Raw genomic sequence first — 16474 nt, 5'->3', positions numbered from 1 at the left:
GATAAGTCTTGGCAATAGTCACCATTGGGCCACTATTGCAGATTGTCTTAGAAACCCATATAGTTAACTAATGCCCCTTTAGGGAAGGAAATCTGCCAGTCTTACCTGGTCTGAGCAACATGTGACTCCAGACTCACACCAATGTGGTTGACTCCAAATGTCCTCTAAAAGGGTTTAAGTAGTCAATAAATTGTATCAAAGCCTACAAAAAGAATTGAATTTGTACAGATTACCTAGCATCAATCAACCTAGGCACTGGAAACGAGAATGGTAAGCTTAGCCCTCTCAACCTTGCAATGTCCTGCTTATTAAGGCACGGTGGCACAGTAACTAGTACTGCTGCCTCACAGAGCCAGGGACACTGGTACCTGTGTGGAGTTTGCACATTCTTCAGTGTCAGCGTGAGTTTCCTCTGGGTGCTCCAGTTTCCTCCCACAGTTCAAAGATGTGTAGGTTAGGTAGATTGGCTATGCTAAATTGCACCTAGGTGAGGTTACAGGGATATGGCGGGAGCTTGGGCCTAGATAGTGTGCTCTTTCAGAGGGTCGATCAGACTGTAATGATATGTAGAATATCATTTGTGTATATAACCTAATAACCAAACTGTATATAAACATTAGTGCCTGCATGCATCGATGTATTCTAGCATCCGACCACAGGTGGCATGGCGACAAGAGAAGGTTACTGGAGGACATCCACATGTGGGAGACAGGATGTCTTCCACCATCTGACCACAGGTGGCCTGGCAACAGGAGAAGCCCACGTGTGGGGGGAAGACAACCTGGACAACAGGCACAGGATGCAGTCGCAAACTGAGCAGCTCCTGAGTCAACAGCAATTAATAATAGTTAATCACAGTTGTTTGTATTTAGCCATTGTATCCAACTGTAATCTTAGTAGACATCATAGAAACCCTTTAGTGTTTTAGTTAATTAATAAACAGTTTTGTTCATTTACAAAGCCATATGTTCTCTGATCACTTCAAACTTCAAAGACCTCGCCATCCGTGCATAGAGAACATTACACGGACTTGATACCCCGAATGGTCTCTGGGGATTTGTTCTATTCTGAACATCTGGGGCTTTGTCTCAAAATTTGGGAGAGCTGTCCCACAGACTAGGCAAGCAATACCCTGGTATAATCATACTCACAGCATCAGACTCTATGGGGAAATATCCCAGACATCACCATTGCTGGGTATGCCCTGTCCCAATGCGAAGACAGACCCACCAGAGGTGGCCGTGGTAGAGTGGGATACAATCAGTTACCCTGCGAGTTCTCAGAGTGGTGTCCTACTGATTTATCAAAATTAATAGTAAATATGGGATGCTATGGGGCACTGCTACACCAATGAATTATAATAGCAGTAAGATGCAAGTTTTCCATGTATAGTACTTGATGTACCATCAATTAGACTCGAGACACGATTAAGATCCAAACTGTGGCTTTGATCAGCTAGTTGTTAGCCCGGTGGTCGACTACAGAGAAAGGCTGACCGCCGGGAACGCTGGGTACTTATACCCCGCCTCGGAGGCGGGGTCTACTTGCCTCTCGACCAATTGGTGAGCAGTCACATGACTAGTCCCAGCCAATCGGACGAGAGGCACATAACCAGCCAGAGCCAATGGGAAACCCATGCTCTGCACCAATGGCAGTGCTCACATTCATACCACCACAGTACTGACATCAGAGTAAAAGAGTTGAAACCATGTGGGGGACTGTTTACATACCTTAGTGATGCTGGTTTGAGGATAAATATTAGCTACCTGAGCATGCAGATGACACCTTAACTTAAAGGCCTCATATGAAAAATCAGCTTACATGATGTGCTCAGGCTTGTGAGTTAAACTTCAACCTCTGATCAGAGTGCTACCACTGAGCCCTGTTGATTCTTAACTGTATTTAGCTGCTGATAGATTCAACTTACACAAGTCCCTTGCAAATGTCAGGAGTATACATTGTGCAATTATAGAACTGCAGCCTATGATTTATCAGCCAACAAAATGAATAGATGGATAAATCACTGGCTGTCAGTGAGCAATTTTGGGTTAAACACATCAGTCAATTGCTGATTGTACAATTGTAGAACTGCAGCTGTTGATTTTTGAACCAACAAATTGAACAGATGGAAAATAACTGGCTGGCAGTGACCAATTTTACATTAAACGAGTCCTTTAATTGCTGGGAACACACAAGTGGAATATTTACTGGTCACCATTTACCACCAAGCATTTAGATTTATAAAACTAAAGAAAAACAAGGGATTTAATGGCACAAATGCTTAGTGTACCGTTCTTTCTTCTTTGGGTCTTTTGTACAAATCCTGTCGAAACTGATGGAATAAAAGTGTTCTCTGTTGGTTGTTAGTTTTTCACATTAAATTACTTTAAGTAATCTTCACTCAGTTGCCAACAGAATTGGATCTATAACGTAAAACTACTTGCAATTTAGCAAAACTGGCAATCTCACTCAAAATGTAGCTAGTCTGGGAATTAAAAACTTTCAGGCAGATGTGCACTTCTGAAATTAAGATGCATCTTCAGGAGAAAAGCAGAGACAATTTTACTTAACTTCTTTCTAAGACATAGCCAAGAATAGAATATTTGACAGTGCTGGAGCGTGTCAGAATATTCCACTCATCAAAAACAACCTTAACGAAAGGTGGAGCTTGCCTTACTTAACAAAAATATTTCCATGGTCTCAACATGTCATCCTGATATTTAACCATAAAATGATTTCAATTTGTATCGCTCTTTATAGCCCTCAAACTACAATTAAAACTGACTGGTTGAGGTCACAGTAGAAACTTTTGTCACAAATATTGCCTTATTGAATTCTATAAGCCTTTAAACTATTGACCCAGAGATTTTGCTGTCAAAATAACAGGGAAGTTAATAATAATTGTCAATATTTTAAGCATAAATTCAACAGAAAATTCAGATGAGGGGCAGGTATAGAGTTAAATGGCAATATCCAAAAGTTACTAGCCAAGGCACATCACTGCCATTAGTTTCACAAAACAGGATTTTGCTGTCTGGCTCTACATTGAAATGCATTGAATGGTGTGAACTTGCTATATCAAGAACTAAACGCTCCAAAGTTGTCATTGTAAGCACAAGTATATTTTAACAACATGAAAGCCATCAAATTACTGCCACTCAACCACTTTGAAAAGAGGTTGAAAATTTGCTATTAGAAGTGTGGAGCCTCATTTAATTAAATTTCAATTGCTGCTGGAAATTTTAAAAATGTGTTTATATTATGTCCTTTCTTTCTCTCTCACCAATGTTTCTTTTCCTAATTCTTTTTCTGTAACTAATGGTCATTCATTTCACCCATTTACACTTTCTTCTCTCTCGTTCCTTGGTTTATTTTTCGATGGGCAGCATTGGAGCACAGTGGTTAGCACAGTTGCTTCACAGCTCAAGGGTCCCAGGCTCGATTCCCGACTTGGGTCACTGTCTGTGTGGAGTCTGCATGTTCTCCCCGTGTCTGAGTGAGTTTCCTCTGGTGCTCCGGTTTCCTCCCACAGTCCAAAGCGGGTTTGATGGATTGGCTGTGCTAAATTGTCCTTAGTGTCCAAAAAATGGTTAAGTGGGGGTTACTGGGTTACAGGGATAGGGTAGAGACGTGGGCTCGAGTAGGGTGCTCTTTGTAAAGGCTAGTACAGTCTCGATGGGCCAAATGGTTTCCTCCTGCACTGTAAATTCTATCATTCTATGATCCTTAAGTCAGATTAGTTAAGGAAATGCACAAATGTTTGCCCTGTTCAGTCTGAACCCAGATGCCCCTTCAACTCGTTGCACCATTATCAGCTGGCACTCAGTAACTTGTCACATACCTTTTGAAAACCTTAAAAAAGTGCAAGGGCAAGTCCAGCTGACAGGAGATGCTGTTACATCCCTTCACATGACCAAATCTGGACCATTAATTTAAAAATGTGACCAGAAGAAAATAAATAAATTCAGGCATGATTGGCATTCAACTTATCTTATTTAATGGTTCCATTAAAAAAAAAGACGACAAATTAGTTGGCTTTGTTCTTTCCATTTAGGTGTTAATTCTTAATACACTCTATCCTTACTTAATGGTCCTTGGGAAATGAACAATATTCACAGTGACACAGACATACTTTAAGTACCCAGTAATAACCACTAAATTAAACAGAACATAAATATGATTACAAAATAAGAAGGATGGGATGAACACCACAAAAAATAAGCAAATGAAACATTCTCAAAATGCAGTATCACAATTATTAAAAGTCACGGAGGTAACTCTCGGATTACAGCACATGCAGCAGGAATCTTTCTGGATTATCTGTCTGATTTTAATGCCAATCATTTGAATGGAATTGAAATCAGACAGGTCGTATGACTGGTCCACTTTAACAAGTTTCCAACAATTTCTGTTGTTGAAACCAAAGGGAATATGCAAAGTAGTTTCCACAATAGACAGTACTGTTCCAACATCAATGATATTGATCATAAACATACCTGCATTGGACCTGGAATACATGATAAAACCCGCTCGATGTTCTCAGTGGTTACTTCTACGTCATTCACAGCAATTAGAACATCACCTAATGGGCAAAGTCCAACATTAGTACTTGCTACAATTTTAACAATTTAGGAACTTCACACAACCAAACAAACAAATATTGTCTGAATCTTCAATTATTTTCCAAACTCAGTTACTAAAATACCACCTTATTTTAGAGTTACATTCATTGCAGTGGACTCTGTTTTCCCACATAAAATTGTTGCTTATGACACTGGAAAATTCTGAGAAACAAAGGGACCTTGGCGTGTCCGTCCATAGATCTTAGAAGGCAGAAGGGTAGGTTAATAGGGTGCTGAAAAAGGCACATGGGATACTTGTCTTTATCAATTGAGGCATAGATTACAAAAGCAGGGAGGTCATGTTGGAGTTGTACAGAACTTTGGAGGGGCCATAGCTGGAGTATTGTGTGCAGTTCTGGTGCTACATTACAAGAAGAATGTGATTGCACTGGAGGAGTACAGAGGAGATTCACCAGGTTGCCTCGGGTGGAACTTTTAAGTTATGAAGAGAGGTTGGATAGGCTAGTTATTTTTGAAGCAGAAAACACGAAGTGCAATGGAGAGCATTGCCTTAGAAAGCAGAAAGTAAAGAGTAGCGGTAGGAGGATAGTTGTTCAGACTAGAGGAAGGTAGAAAGCAATTTTCAACAAAGCCAGTGATCGCCATGGCTCAGTTGCTATCATTCTCACCTCAGGCACAAGGTTCCAGGTTCAAGTCCCACTTCAGGGCGCAAGAACTCCACTACTGAGGGAGGCAATGCCAGAACTTTTTTTAGTGAGACTGGGGCCTTATCAACGTGTTTGGGTGAATGCAAAGGATCCCATGGCACTATTTTCAATAAAAGGGGTTATCTTTGGTGTCCTGGCCAATATTGATCTCTCAATTAACATTCAGTTTCTCACTTTAAAGTGTAGGTGAGGATTTTTTTCTACCATAATGCACCACCTCGCACTGATGTTGAATTTTATTTTCTAATTCACGACTATATAATCTGTTTTTAGTTATCTCATTGCTGTTTGAGGAGAAAACGTGCAGATTAGGCAGTTAAGTGAAAACTCTACCTCAAAATAAATGAATGTGAGGTGACGTACTTTGGTAGCAAAACAATCTACATCTTAGAAAGAAAGAAATTGAAAGGTAGAACAGAAAAAGGAACCAAGGGATACATGCACAAACATTACTTTGTGGGCACTACATGCCAACACTGCCCTATGCTTGAACCAAAAAGAATACCCTACTCAGCTTCGAGTTACTTATGACTATAAGCAGTGAATCTCACAGTCATGATGCAATCATTATGTACTGCAAGGTAGTTCTGGACTCATATCTGCTGCCCAATATTGACTACAGGCTGTCTAGCATGCTACCCAATTCACAAGCATTTTGTTGTCCATCTCCAGCAGCATTCTTGTGAAGGCTGTCTCACTAAAGTGTTCATCCCAGTTCACTGCAGCTAACTCATCACTTTGAGCTGATGAGCTGCCACCTTGATTATTATTGACCCCTTCCCAAGCTGCAGGCTACACATGTCCACTTGTTGGACCATGTGCAGATCCTCTTTCTACACAATGTTCTAAAATATGCTACATCGGTATCTCAGCTGATGGGTACAATGATAAAATTAAATGACGATGCAAAGCTCAGAGTCCATCCTTTTTCAGCATGGAAGTGGCTGCCGGCTCTACTTGCAAATTTGTGGACCCAAATGGTACACCAGCTGATGTTACAACTTTCAATGTAGCATCAGCAGCAGCCACCCAACAATCTACTTGGTATTTCCTCACTGCCTAGCCAGGTTGCACTTCATTATTTGAAAGCAGAAAGGCACAAGGGTAAGATTGTGGTACAGGGAGGTGCAGAGGTAAGAGATACATGCTTATATCATCTGCAGTTTGTAAATGAGGCGGATTTGCCAGATGAGAAGAGGAGGACTGGATAGGAGAACATCTTCTTTGATGATTTCAACCCTGCCCTTAGTATTGGCTGGTCGAATAATAGCCAGCAACAGCTCCTCCACGCAAGTTAAGACATTCAGACACAGCTGCACCCTCCTATTATATCCTGCTGATTTTGGTTGTGCACTACATTATCCTGCAGAGAGGGTGAAGTTGTGTCAGTGTGTTGTGCAATTTGTTTGGATGATTTGGTCACAACCAATTTAATTATTGCTGTGTAGGGATTGGATCCTAAACTGATCAGCCAATCATAGTAAGCAGAATCTAAAGTCATTACTAGAATGACTTTCATATTGCAAAATGTAGATCATCAGTCTCTCATACAAGAGCATAAAATCATATATACATTACATTGTTACACACCAGCTCTTTAAACTTCTTTCCAAATTTCTTCACAACCAGATGGCTCCTGAGAAGTCAATTGGAATTCAAAGACAAAACAAACAATTCTCCTGCTGCTTGGTAACCATGATATTGAAGGCCTGCAGCATTGGCTTGCCAATGCGCTAATTCAACCTTTTCCGACTTGAATAGCTTCACTTTCACTTCAAAATGCATTTGAACTTAGTTAAAAATTCAAATTTAATAACTAATGCATTATGGCACCTCAAAATTGGTGTCATGCAACACTTAGGGGAAATATTACAGAAATAGTAGGGAAATATAGGAAGTTCCGTTTTATATCAAATGAATGTTTGGGTTACATTTTAAATTTTATTTAAACTACTAGTGATGTTAAAGGGTCTGTTACATATCCTGTAAATGTAACTGTCATTACTAAATACTTTTTTGGGCAGTGTGGCAGTACATAAATTCTATTGTGCTGCACCAGGGAGTGAAAAAGAAGTCTTGCTTTTATATATAGTACATTTAATGATCTCATGATCTCACAATGAACTGTTTTTGAAATGGAGGCACACTGTAGTATAGGAAACATAGAAGCCAATTTGCTCACAGCAGGCTTCCACAAACTGTGATATTGATCCGCTAACCTGATTTTGTAATGCTGACTGAAGGATAGATTTGACCAGGATACTGGAGGTAACTCCCCATTCTCTCCAAAAAAAATTTTTTTTTAAATAAATTTAGATTACCCAATTATTTTTTCCAATTAAGGGGCAATTTAGCGTAGCCAATCCACCTACTCTGCACATTTTTGGGTTGTGGGGGCGAAACCCACACAGACACGGGGAGAATATGCAAACTCCACACGGACAGTGACCCAGAGCCGGGATCGAACCTGGGACCTCAGCGCCGCGAGCATTCTCTTCAAAATTAAATGAAATTTTCATCAATATAAATCAAGCATTTCCAGATCTGGAAGAATCATGGAACCATAGAAACAAGCCATATTTATATTTTCAGGTCTGTCTTGGTTGTTTTATTCATAAGCCACCTTGCATATATATATATATATATATATATATATATATATATATATATATATAGCACCTGCAATATAGTAACATCTCGAAGGACTTGGAGCCAATCAGCCAAAAATTGACATTAAACCAAAAGGGGAAGTAGGATTGGCAACAAAAAGATTGGTTGAGGGAGGGGAGGAGAGAGAAAAGAGACTCGAGTTGTAGTGAGGGATGAGCCCAATGAGGAATTTGAAAACAAGGCATTGATGAACAGAAAACTAATCTAAGTTAGCAAGCCCAATAGGAATAAATGAGCTGGACCAAGTGTGGTTTAGGATCTAGGCAGCAGGACTTTGTGATGATCTTGAGTTCATAAAGAGCAGAAGATTAAAGGTCAGCCAGGGGAACAATAAATACTTAAGTATGGAGGTAACAAGAATATGGATAAGGGTTTAAACAGCATGTGAGCTAAATTTAGATTGATAAAAAGAGCATTAGAGATTACAATAGGTAGTCATTGTGACATACTGACTATGGGGTTGGAAGCAACAAAGTTTCTTCAACCAATTTTATTGAAAGGCACGTCAAATTTAAAATGTGAAGTTAGAATAGTTAACTCAATGTAAAATCATTTATAGAGTGGAGAGAAATGTGCGATTATTGGTTTTTTAAAAAATCCATTTCAAATAATAATTAAAATTTGAAGAAATTAGACTCCAATTCTCAAAATTCATTTTCAGTACCAGACAGGTTATTTGATAGAAATTTTTAAAATTGTGGGCCATCATCCTGAACTAGCTCTTGTACATTCTGCTGGTAGTTGTTTTATGTTCTGTTTCTATACTAGGATGCCCTAGTCCGCCAATGCCTTTTGCATGTCAGCTTCAGGATCTACCATGCACTGACAGTTTCCTATTGTGCAATATTGGAGAATTAAACTAAAGAAAGATGCATTTACATAGCATATTTCATGACAAACTGATGGCTCAAAGTACTTTACCCACCAAAGAAGTACTTTGAGGTGTAATCACTGTTGTAATGCAGGAAAGACAGCAGCCAATTTACACACAGCAAAGCAAGGTTCCACAGATAAGTGATAATAATTAGTTTTTTTTTGTGATGTTGGTTGAATATTGGACAAGATACCAGAGATAACTCCCCTGCTAGTATTCATGTTACTATATGAGATATTTCATATTGGCTTCAGAGGGCAGGCAGGGCTACAGTTTAATGTCTCATCCATAAGACAGCACCTCTGACAGTTCTCCTTCTTACTACATTGAAGCATTAGTCTTGATTTGTGCTCAAGTCCTTGAGTGGGACCTGAACTCAGAACCTCAGAGTTAAGAATGCTACAAACTGAGTTGCGGATGACATAGCTCAAAAGGAGTAATTAATCCACTTTGGTACATTGTAACTCATTCCACAATAAACAAGCTTTTGGGAATATTTGGAGAACATGTAACTGAAGAGGGCAATTTGGGCATCTTTAGAGTTTAGATATTACACTGCATCCAGTTTGAAAAACTCTAGTTCCGTTATATACTGGAGTTTAAAATCCTCAGTTCAGACTGTGAGACAAGCTGCCACTTTGCAAAAATACACAAGGACACAATGTTAGTTGGGGCCAGCTTCTCGGCAGAACCTCTGCAGGTGATAAAACTCAACGTCTCTATAACAATGTGGGACAGTTACCATTTGCTCTGGCTCCAGGGTGTCTGCTGATTAACGACAGGGCGGCATCCATACCTCGAGATCATAGAATTTACAGTGCAGAAGGAGGCCACTAGGCCCATCAAGTCTGCACCGGCTCCTGGAAAGTGCATCCCACCCAAGGTCAACATCTCCACCCCATCCCCACAACCCCACCCAAGGCAATTTTGGACAGCAAGGTCAATTTATCATGGCCAATCCACCTAACCTGCACATCTTTGGACAGTGGGAGGAAATCGGAGCACCCGGAGGAAACCCACGCACACACGGGGAGGATGTGCAGACTCCGCACAGACAGTGACCCAAGCCGGAATCGAACCTGGGACCCTGGAGCTGTGAAGCGATTGTGCTATCCACAATGCTACCGTGCTGCCCCAATGATGATTATGAGATGAGCCATAAAACAGTAGGGAGGAAGGTGATTGATAGCTACACCCCAGATATTGGACCACCAAAATCACAAGTTACAAGACAGCATATGTGCTTTTGTAGTGATTAGATAGTTTAATTAGCATGCGGGCCTTTGATGGGAATGATTATTCCCAATTACTACGCATGATGTAAACTTGTATACTGAGCATGTAAACTTAATTGATAGTCATGATTGAAAATAGGCAACTATGATTGGTATATATTAATTTCTTGTAACCGAATCTCAAAGTATATCTGTCTGTATTATTCTTGAATCTGTGCTCTCTGGCGCCCCAATTTGGTATGCCAGTAGCCCCTGCTATAGTTTGTAATAAAGGACTAGCTTTTTCACTCCAAGAGTCATCTGGTTTCTCATGAGTGGAAGAGTGAAGTACACTAAAGTCGAATAGCTGTACTTTTGTCCGCAACAGGTGGCAATCAGTGCAAAATTGCCATTTTGTACCAACTTACTTGCGTCAAATTCCTTCCGTACACATCTCGCCTGACCTTCCTGACTCAAGCTGGACAAGATCCAGGCAGCGCAGCCATCCATGGGGCCCAGTGTTGAAATCACAAGCCGGAGTGAAGGAAGACACAGCCCCTATTTTACAGCACTAGCTGTCCTAAAGCAGGTAGGTTTAAAGGTCCAATTGAAACTAAAAGGCCAGAGAAATGGCGAATGTTAAAGGTAAGTTGATAGGATTTGGTGGGTGGGGGACTGGACACCGGGTCATGGAGCCGGGAGCCTCTTGTGGGGATCGGTCTGGAAGTTTAAAATAGCTATGCAGATGTTAGAGACAAGGGATTTTTTCCCTCTAACATTTTCTGAGCAACCCTGGCAGAACAAGTTAGCGATTTATATCACTTGCTCAGCTGACTCACAGCGCAGCTGTCCAGGGGAAGTTAGCCCTTCTGGACAATTGCCGTGCAAATGCTTACCTGGGAAGTTCCGAGTTTGGGGTATTCCTGGGAAGTTTGGGGTAACACTCCCAAATCCAACGCTGGGGAGCCCGGAAGTTACGGCCCAAGGTGTGCACTGTGTACCCGGTGATCCAATGTATTCCTCTGTAAGTACCTTATGACAAAGTTTCTGCACTAAATATATGTAAATGTTTTCTAAGAAAAATGCGTTTAAAATATCACTGAGGAGGGATCTTTATGGGCTGCTGTGACTTCTAATAACCGTTACATCAACCATGATAGAGAAAGAGTTTACTTAACACACAAGGTGAATCACTAGGTACCAATGCAATGTTACAATGCTGAGGCTTCTTTACAATAGCATGTATTTTGCATTGAGAATAATGGTGAGGTTAGCGTGCTTACTGTTATTATGGAGTAAATTGGACAACAATGTTCATTATCCGCATATGCGCAGTTAACCTCAGAAATTCAGAAGTTCCCAGAATTACCCCACTCCTCCACAAGTTGCACTAAAACAATACTTCAAGTGACTCAGCATTGAAATTTATGCAAAGGTGTGAAATTACTTGACTAACCTGCTACTTATCCACTAAACACCCGGAAAAATGGGGGCTGGCCCATTCAGTGCAAGTTATTTTTCATAATTATTTCCAAAACAACTCTCAATTTGAAAAATTACATTTTCAGTGCCAGGAAATACATTCTTTCAGAATTTAATTAGAAGCCATGATGTCGCAATGCCAGCGTTAGACTGCGGTGGGCACAGTAAGAAATCTTAACAACACCAGTTTGAAGTTCAACTTCACTCACCTGATGAAGGAGCTACACTCCAAAAGCTAGTGATGCCAAATAAACCTGTTGGTCTTTAACCTGGTGTTGTAAGGCTTCTGACTAATCTAATTAGAATTAGAGAATCAAAAAAAAGTCCAAAGAAAATTAGTCTCTTGATTCACTGAGGAGACATTGCCCTGCTTGCTCTGTTCACACCACCACAGATCACTTGTAGAAGATGGTTTGCTCAAAACTATCTTTGGGACCAGCTCTTTGCTGCTCAAAAACCTGCAAAAAGTCCATTGGAGGTATCAGCCTGATGAATGGCAAGTGCTGCTAATTTGCCAGTGATTGCAAAATATGGTCCAGTAGGTACACATTTTAATATCAACACTGATACTCTGCACTGTCATTTCCAATGCTACAATTATTGGCTGTATGAACAAGGATGACAGGATTGCAATTGTCATGTGAGAGTACCTTTAAGAAATGGGTGTTTATTACTGCAGTGATGTCAGAGTGGGTGGAGTTGGGCTGTCAGCTTTTCACTTTCATTTTAGGCTGTTTGCTGCAGGGTGTGTTTTAGTTTTGTTTACAGAGCTGGATAGCTGCAGTCACAGCCAGAAGGTGTATTAGAGTCTCTCTCTGTAATCTAAAGACTGTAAATCGATCCTGGTGATTTAAAACTAATAACAGTAGTGACTTTAAGCTGATGTGCTTCTGGTAAAAGGTGTTTTACATCTTATGGGTGTTAAAGGGAAAGCTTAAAGGATTACTTAGTGTTGTATTCTTTGGGGGTTGTACTTGATTTCATGGTTGCTAAGATGTTCACTGTATGTTTTAAAAAGGTTAACTTGAGTTCATAGAATAAACACTGTTTTGCTTTAAAAAATACTTTTCCATTTCTGCTGTACGACACCTGTAGAGTGGGCCGTGTGCTCCCCATACCACAATCTATTAAAAGTTGTGGGTCAGGTGAACTCCAACATACACTTTGGGGTTCTCTAAACTCTGGCCCATAACACAATCATCAGCATTATAGTGATAGTAACATAAACAATTACAGCAGTGGCTGTAGATTGTTATTGAATACACAAGGTGTAGTGTTCTGATTGCTTTTGAGATTGTGACAGACCATGCAATTAGTTTAACATATTTTTATAAGTACAGAAGAAACATCTTTCTCGCATAACATTTTCATACTTACCGATTAATATTTGACCACATTTCATTGCAGCACTGCCATGGACCAAACTGTGTACAACAAGTTGCTCTTCAGTTGTCATTTTTGTGTCTGTCAATCTGTCAGAGTGCTTTCCTACCACTGGGATTTTCCTCGAAGGCTGGTGAATAATCCCCACAAAAGCCTCCAAAAGCTTTGTCCCCTTGTCTAATGATTTGTCACTTATTTTGTTTGGATTAACATAAACATACACATCTTTGTAAGATAACTGTACTGAAACACCAATTTTGGGATTTGTCTGGTGCTTTAATATTGAAGCAGGTCCTGGTGGCTGACTACTTCTCTGTTCAATGCCTTTGCTGGAAACAGCTTTGCTGCAAGAATGTGTGTACCTTACTTTTTTCTTTTTTAAAACATTGGCAAGCTTTTTAAGTTTAAGCTTGTGTTCATGTTTGCAAGCCTCCATTGGCTTGTGGTGAGTAATAACCTCTGCTTCTTTCTCACTAAATCTGACATGGTTGATCAGAGATGCCGAAGTTGAATTTGCTTGGATCAGCACATCTTCCTCGCTTTCACTCAGTTCCAGATAGAATAGCTCACCGTTTCTCTGCACATCATCCAGCCACTCTGGCTCAAGATCGCTGCAACAACAAAAAAGATGACAAGCGATTAAGAAGGAATATGAAGAGAGGAGAACAGCCCAGTCTTCTTGCTGGGCAGCTGCAGCCTGATTTGTTGGGAATTCTTCAGAGTACCTGTTCTGGATCATAATAGGCTGCATAAATCAGGTGTCTGTAGCCATGAGAGAGGAAAGAAAACACAGAATACACCCAGAGTTTCAGTCGGCTGTCCCTTAGCAATGCCATAAACAGCATACACATAGTCATTCACAGAAGTGAATTCTGTTGAACAATAGCTTTGCAATCACCCTCAAAAATAACATCATTCAACAAATACTATTTTGCCCTGTAATTTGTTCTGCAATGGCATCTCTAACTCACACCCAGCGTCGTCTCAGCCACTCTGAAAAAGTCTTAAATGACTTGCAGATAATCAAAAGTAAAGTCCTCGTCATCCAAATGGCACATAAAGACATTTGCTCTATCTGGATTGCCTTCAAAATGGCTGCATCACACTTTTTGATAATTACTATCATAATGAAGACAACTGCACTAAATATAAGGGTACAGTTGGGAGTTTTAGAAGCATATTGTAATTCTTTTTGTTTTACTGTAGTCAGGAAGTTGGGGTGGGGGTCCTTAGCATAGCTACCCAGGAGTTAGGAACTGGTTTTAATCCTTCAATCTTTTTCTGGGTAACCATCCTACTGAGAATCAGAATTGTCCAAAGTCTCTGACTTTAAGTCAGAGTTTCAGAGGGTTCCAAACATAGTGCAATTGCCCAATGGAAGTTGAAACTTCCTGGGCAATTCGAGTCTAGTTTAGTGTGTGGGGACATCATAGGGGTCCCTTTGGGATCCCTATCTTCTGGGATACGACCATCTGGTGACTTAAGATCCGGCCAAAAAGTATGTTACGATTTAAAAGGACACTATGGTTGCATGGGCCTTTTAAGGCGACGCGTTCCACTGACCACATGACCAGCTTGGGGCCAATCGCGTGGGAGCATGCGAACCCCAGCCAATGAAAAGTTTGGGCGGAGCCCTGGGACAGGACCCTGGGCAGTGTGGATCAGGAAGCTAAAGAGTAAAGACATGTTCTGTGCCCGTTATCTATCTGCCTTTACCTTTCATTAATAAACCCCGTTTGTTTACTACTGGAAGCCTCCAGTGCATGTCGCGAGCCACCACATTGGTGACGATGAAAAAAAAATTTTGATCGCAGCCAACAGTCGCCATGACCGAGAGGGGAAGGAATGGTTTAGAAAACAGAGCTCCAGCAAGAGTTGTTTGCAGGCCCCAGACCTGCAATTTGATTAGGAATCTCACATCCCCAAAAGCACCCGACTCAAAGACCTTTGACCGGATACTGAAATTGGTTAAAGATCTTAACAACCCAAAGCCCTTGATTATCCTCCAATGTTATACTCTGCAGTGAGGGACCATGAAGAGTCTGTCTCAGCCTTTATAGCTAGGCTTCACCAGCTTGCTGAGCACAGAGTTTGGGACCGTGCTCAATGACATGTTGTGCAACCGGCTGGTTTGTGGGATCTATAACCTCAATATTTAGGGGCCTCACGGTAGCATGGTGGTTAGCATCAATGCTTCACAGCTCCAGGGTCCCAGGTTCGATTCCCGGCTGGGTCACTGTCTGTGTGGAGTCTGCACGTCCTCCTCGTGTGTGCGTGGGTTTCCTCCGGGTGCTCCGGTTTCCTCCCACAGTCCAAAGATGTGCGGGTTAGGTGGATTGGCCATGCTAAATTGCCCGTAGTGTAAGGTTAATGGGGGGATTGTTGGGTTACGGGTATACGGGTTACGTGGGTTTAAGTAGGGTGATCATTGCTCGGCACAACATCGAGGGCCGAAGGGCCTGTTCTGTGCTGTACTGTTCTATGTTCTATTTAGAAGATGGTTCTGGCAGAGACCACCATTTTACATAGGGAAAAGCGAAAAAAAGCACAGCTAAAGGGGAGGCTAACCAAATATGGGGCGGAACAGCCACGAGGTGTGCAGCAGGATCAACAGACACAGAGTCAGACATGAGGACAGGCCTGGAACACAAGGAGTGGGAAGGAATCGGGACATCAAACTAAATCTGCGATTCTTGCATTTGAAATCATCCCCAGGAGACCTGTCATGTTCTGGAGTTTGGGTGTTTCCATTGTAACTGAAGGGGGGGGGGGCGCATTTAAGCACGTTGCCAAGCAAGACAAAGCACGCCATGCAAAAGAGAAAAGTAGCCAAGGGGCGCGATTCTCCGCTGCCCACGACGGGTCGGAGAATAGCGGGATGGCCTTCCCGACATTTTTCCCGACCTCCCGCAATTCTCCCCCCACCCCCCCCCCCCCCCCACGACACGAATCGCTGCTCGCCGTTTTTTTACGGCGAACAGCGATTCTCCCCTGGCCGATGGGCCGAGTTCCCAGGCCTTTACGGCCGTTTTCACGAACGCAAACACACCTGCTCTCACCGTTTGTGAAAACGGCCGCAAAGTGCCATCCCGGACAACCATGGCACCGACTGGCACGGCCGCAATACGGCCGTGCCAAGGGTGGCATGGGCCCGCGATCGGTGCCCACCGATCGCGGGCAGCGGGTGCGATACCCGCGCACTCTTTGTTCCTCCGCCGCCCCGCAGGATCAGTCCGCGGGGCGGCTGAGGGGCATGAGGGCCCGCGCATGTGCGGGTATGACGCATATGCGTGATGACGTCATCCGCGCATGCGCGGGTTGGAGCCGTCCAACCCGCGCATGCGCGGCTGACGTCATCGTGCGCGTCAGCCGCTGTGACGCTTGGCGCGCGGGCATAGCGACGGTCGCTAAGCCCGCGATGCCGTTCTACACGGGGCCACGCTGCTAGCCCCGACCGGGGCGGAGAATCGGGTCCCGGGCCAGTTTTACGGCAGCCTTTACGACTCTCTCCGCATTTGCGGAGAATCTCACCCAAGATCTTTGCAATCTGGATTCAACACC

At 42.2% G+C, this 16474-nt stretch overlaps 1 protein-coding gene across 3 annotated transcripts in view; it reads right to left on the bottom strand.

Annotated features, from left to right (window-relative positions):
* Positions 1-16474, bottom strand: part of intu (inturned planar cell polarity protein) — a 119691-nt gene that overhangs the window by 82256 nt on the left and 20961 nt on the right. For all 3 annotated transcript variants that reach the window (XM_038792406.1, XM_038792403.1, XM_038792404.1), the window contains exons 2-3: positions 12908-13524; positions 4497-4582 (exon numbers count right to left, since the gene is read on the bottom strand). In XM_038792406.1, coding sequence (XP_038648334.1) covers positions 4497-4582; positions 12908-13524 — 703 coding nt within the window. The remainder of the gene's footprint in view (positions 1-4496; positions 4583-12907; positions 13525-16474) is intronic.

Source organism: Scyliorhinus canicula, chromosome 3 (genome assembly GCF_902713615.1).
Source record: "Scyliorhinus canicula chromosome 3, sScyCan1.1, whole genome shotgun sequence".
Lineage (NCBI taxonomy): Eukaryota > Metazoa > Chordata > Chondrichthyes > Carcharhiniformes > Scyliorhinidae > Scyliorhinus > Scyliorhinus canicula.
The sequence above is the reverse complement of the archived record's forward strand: the minus strand, read 5'-3'. Positions and strand labels throughout refer to the sequence as shown.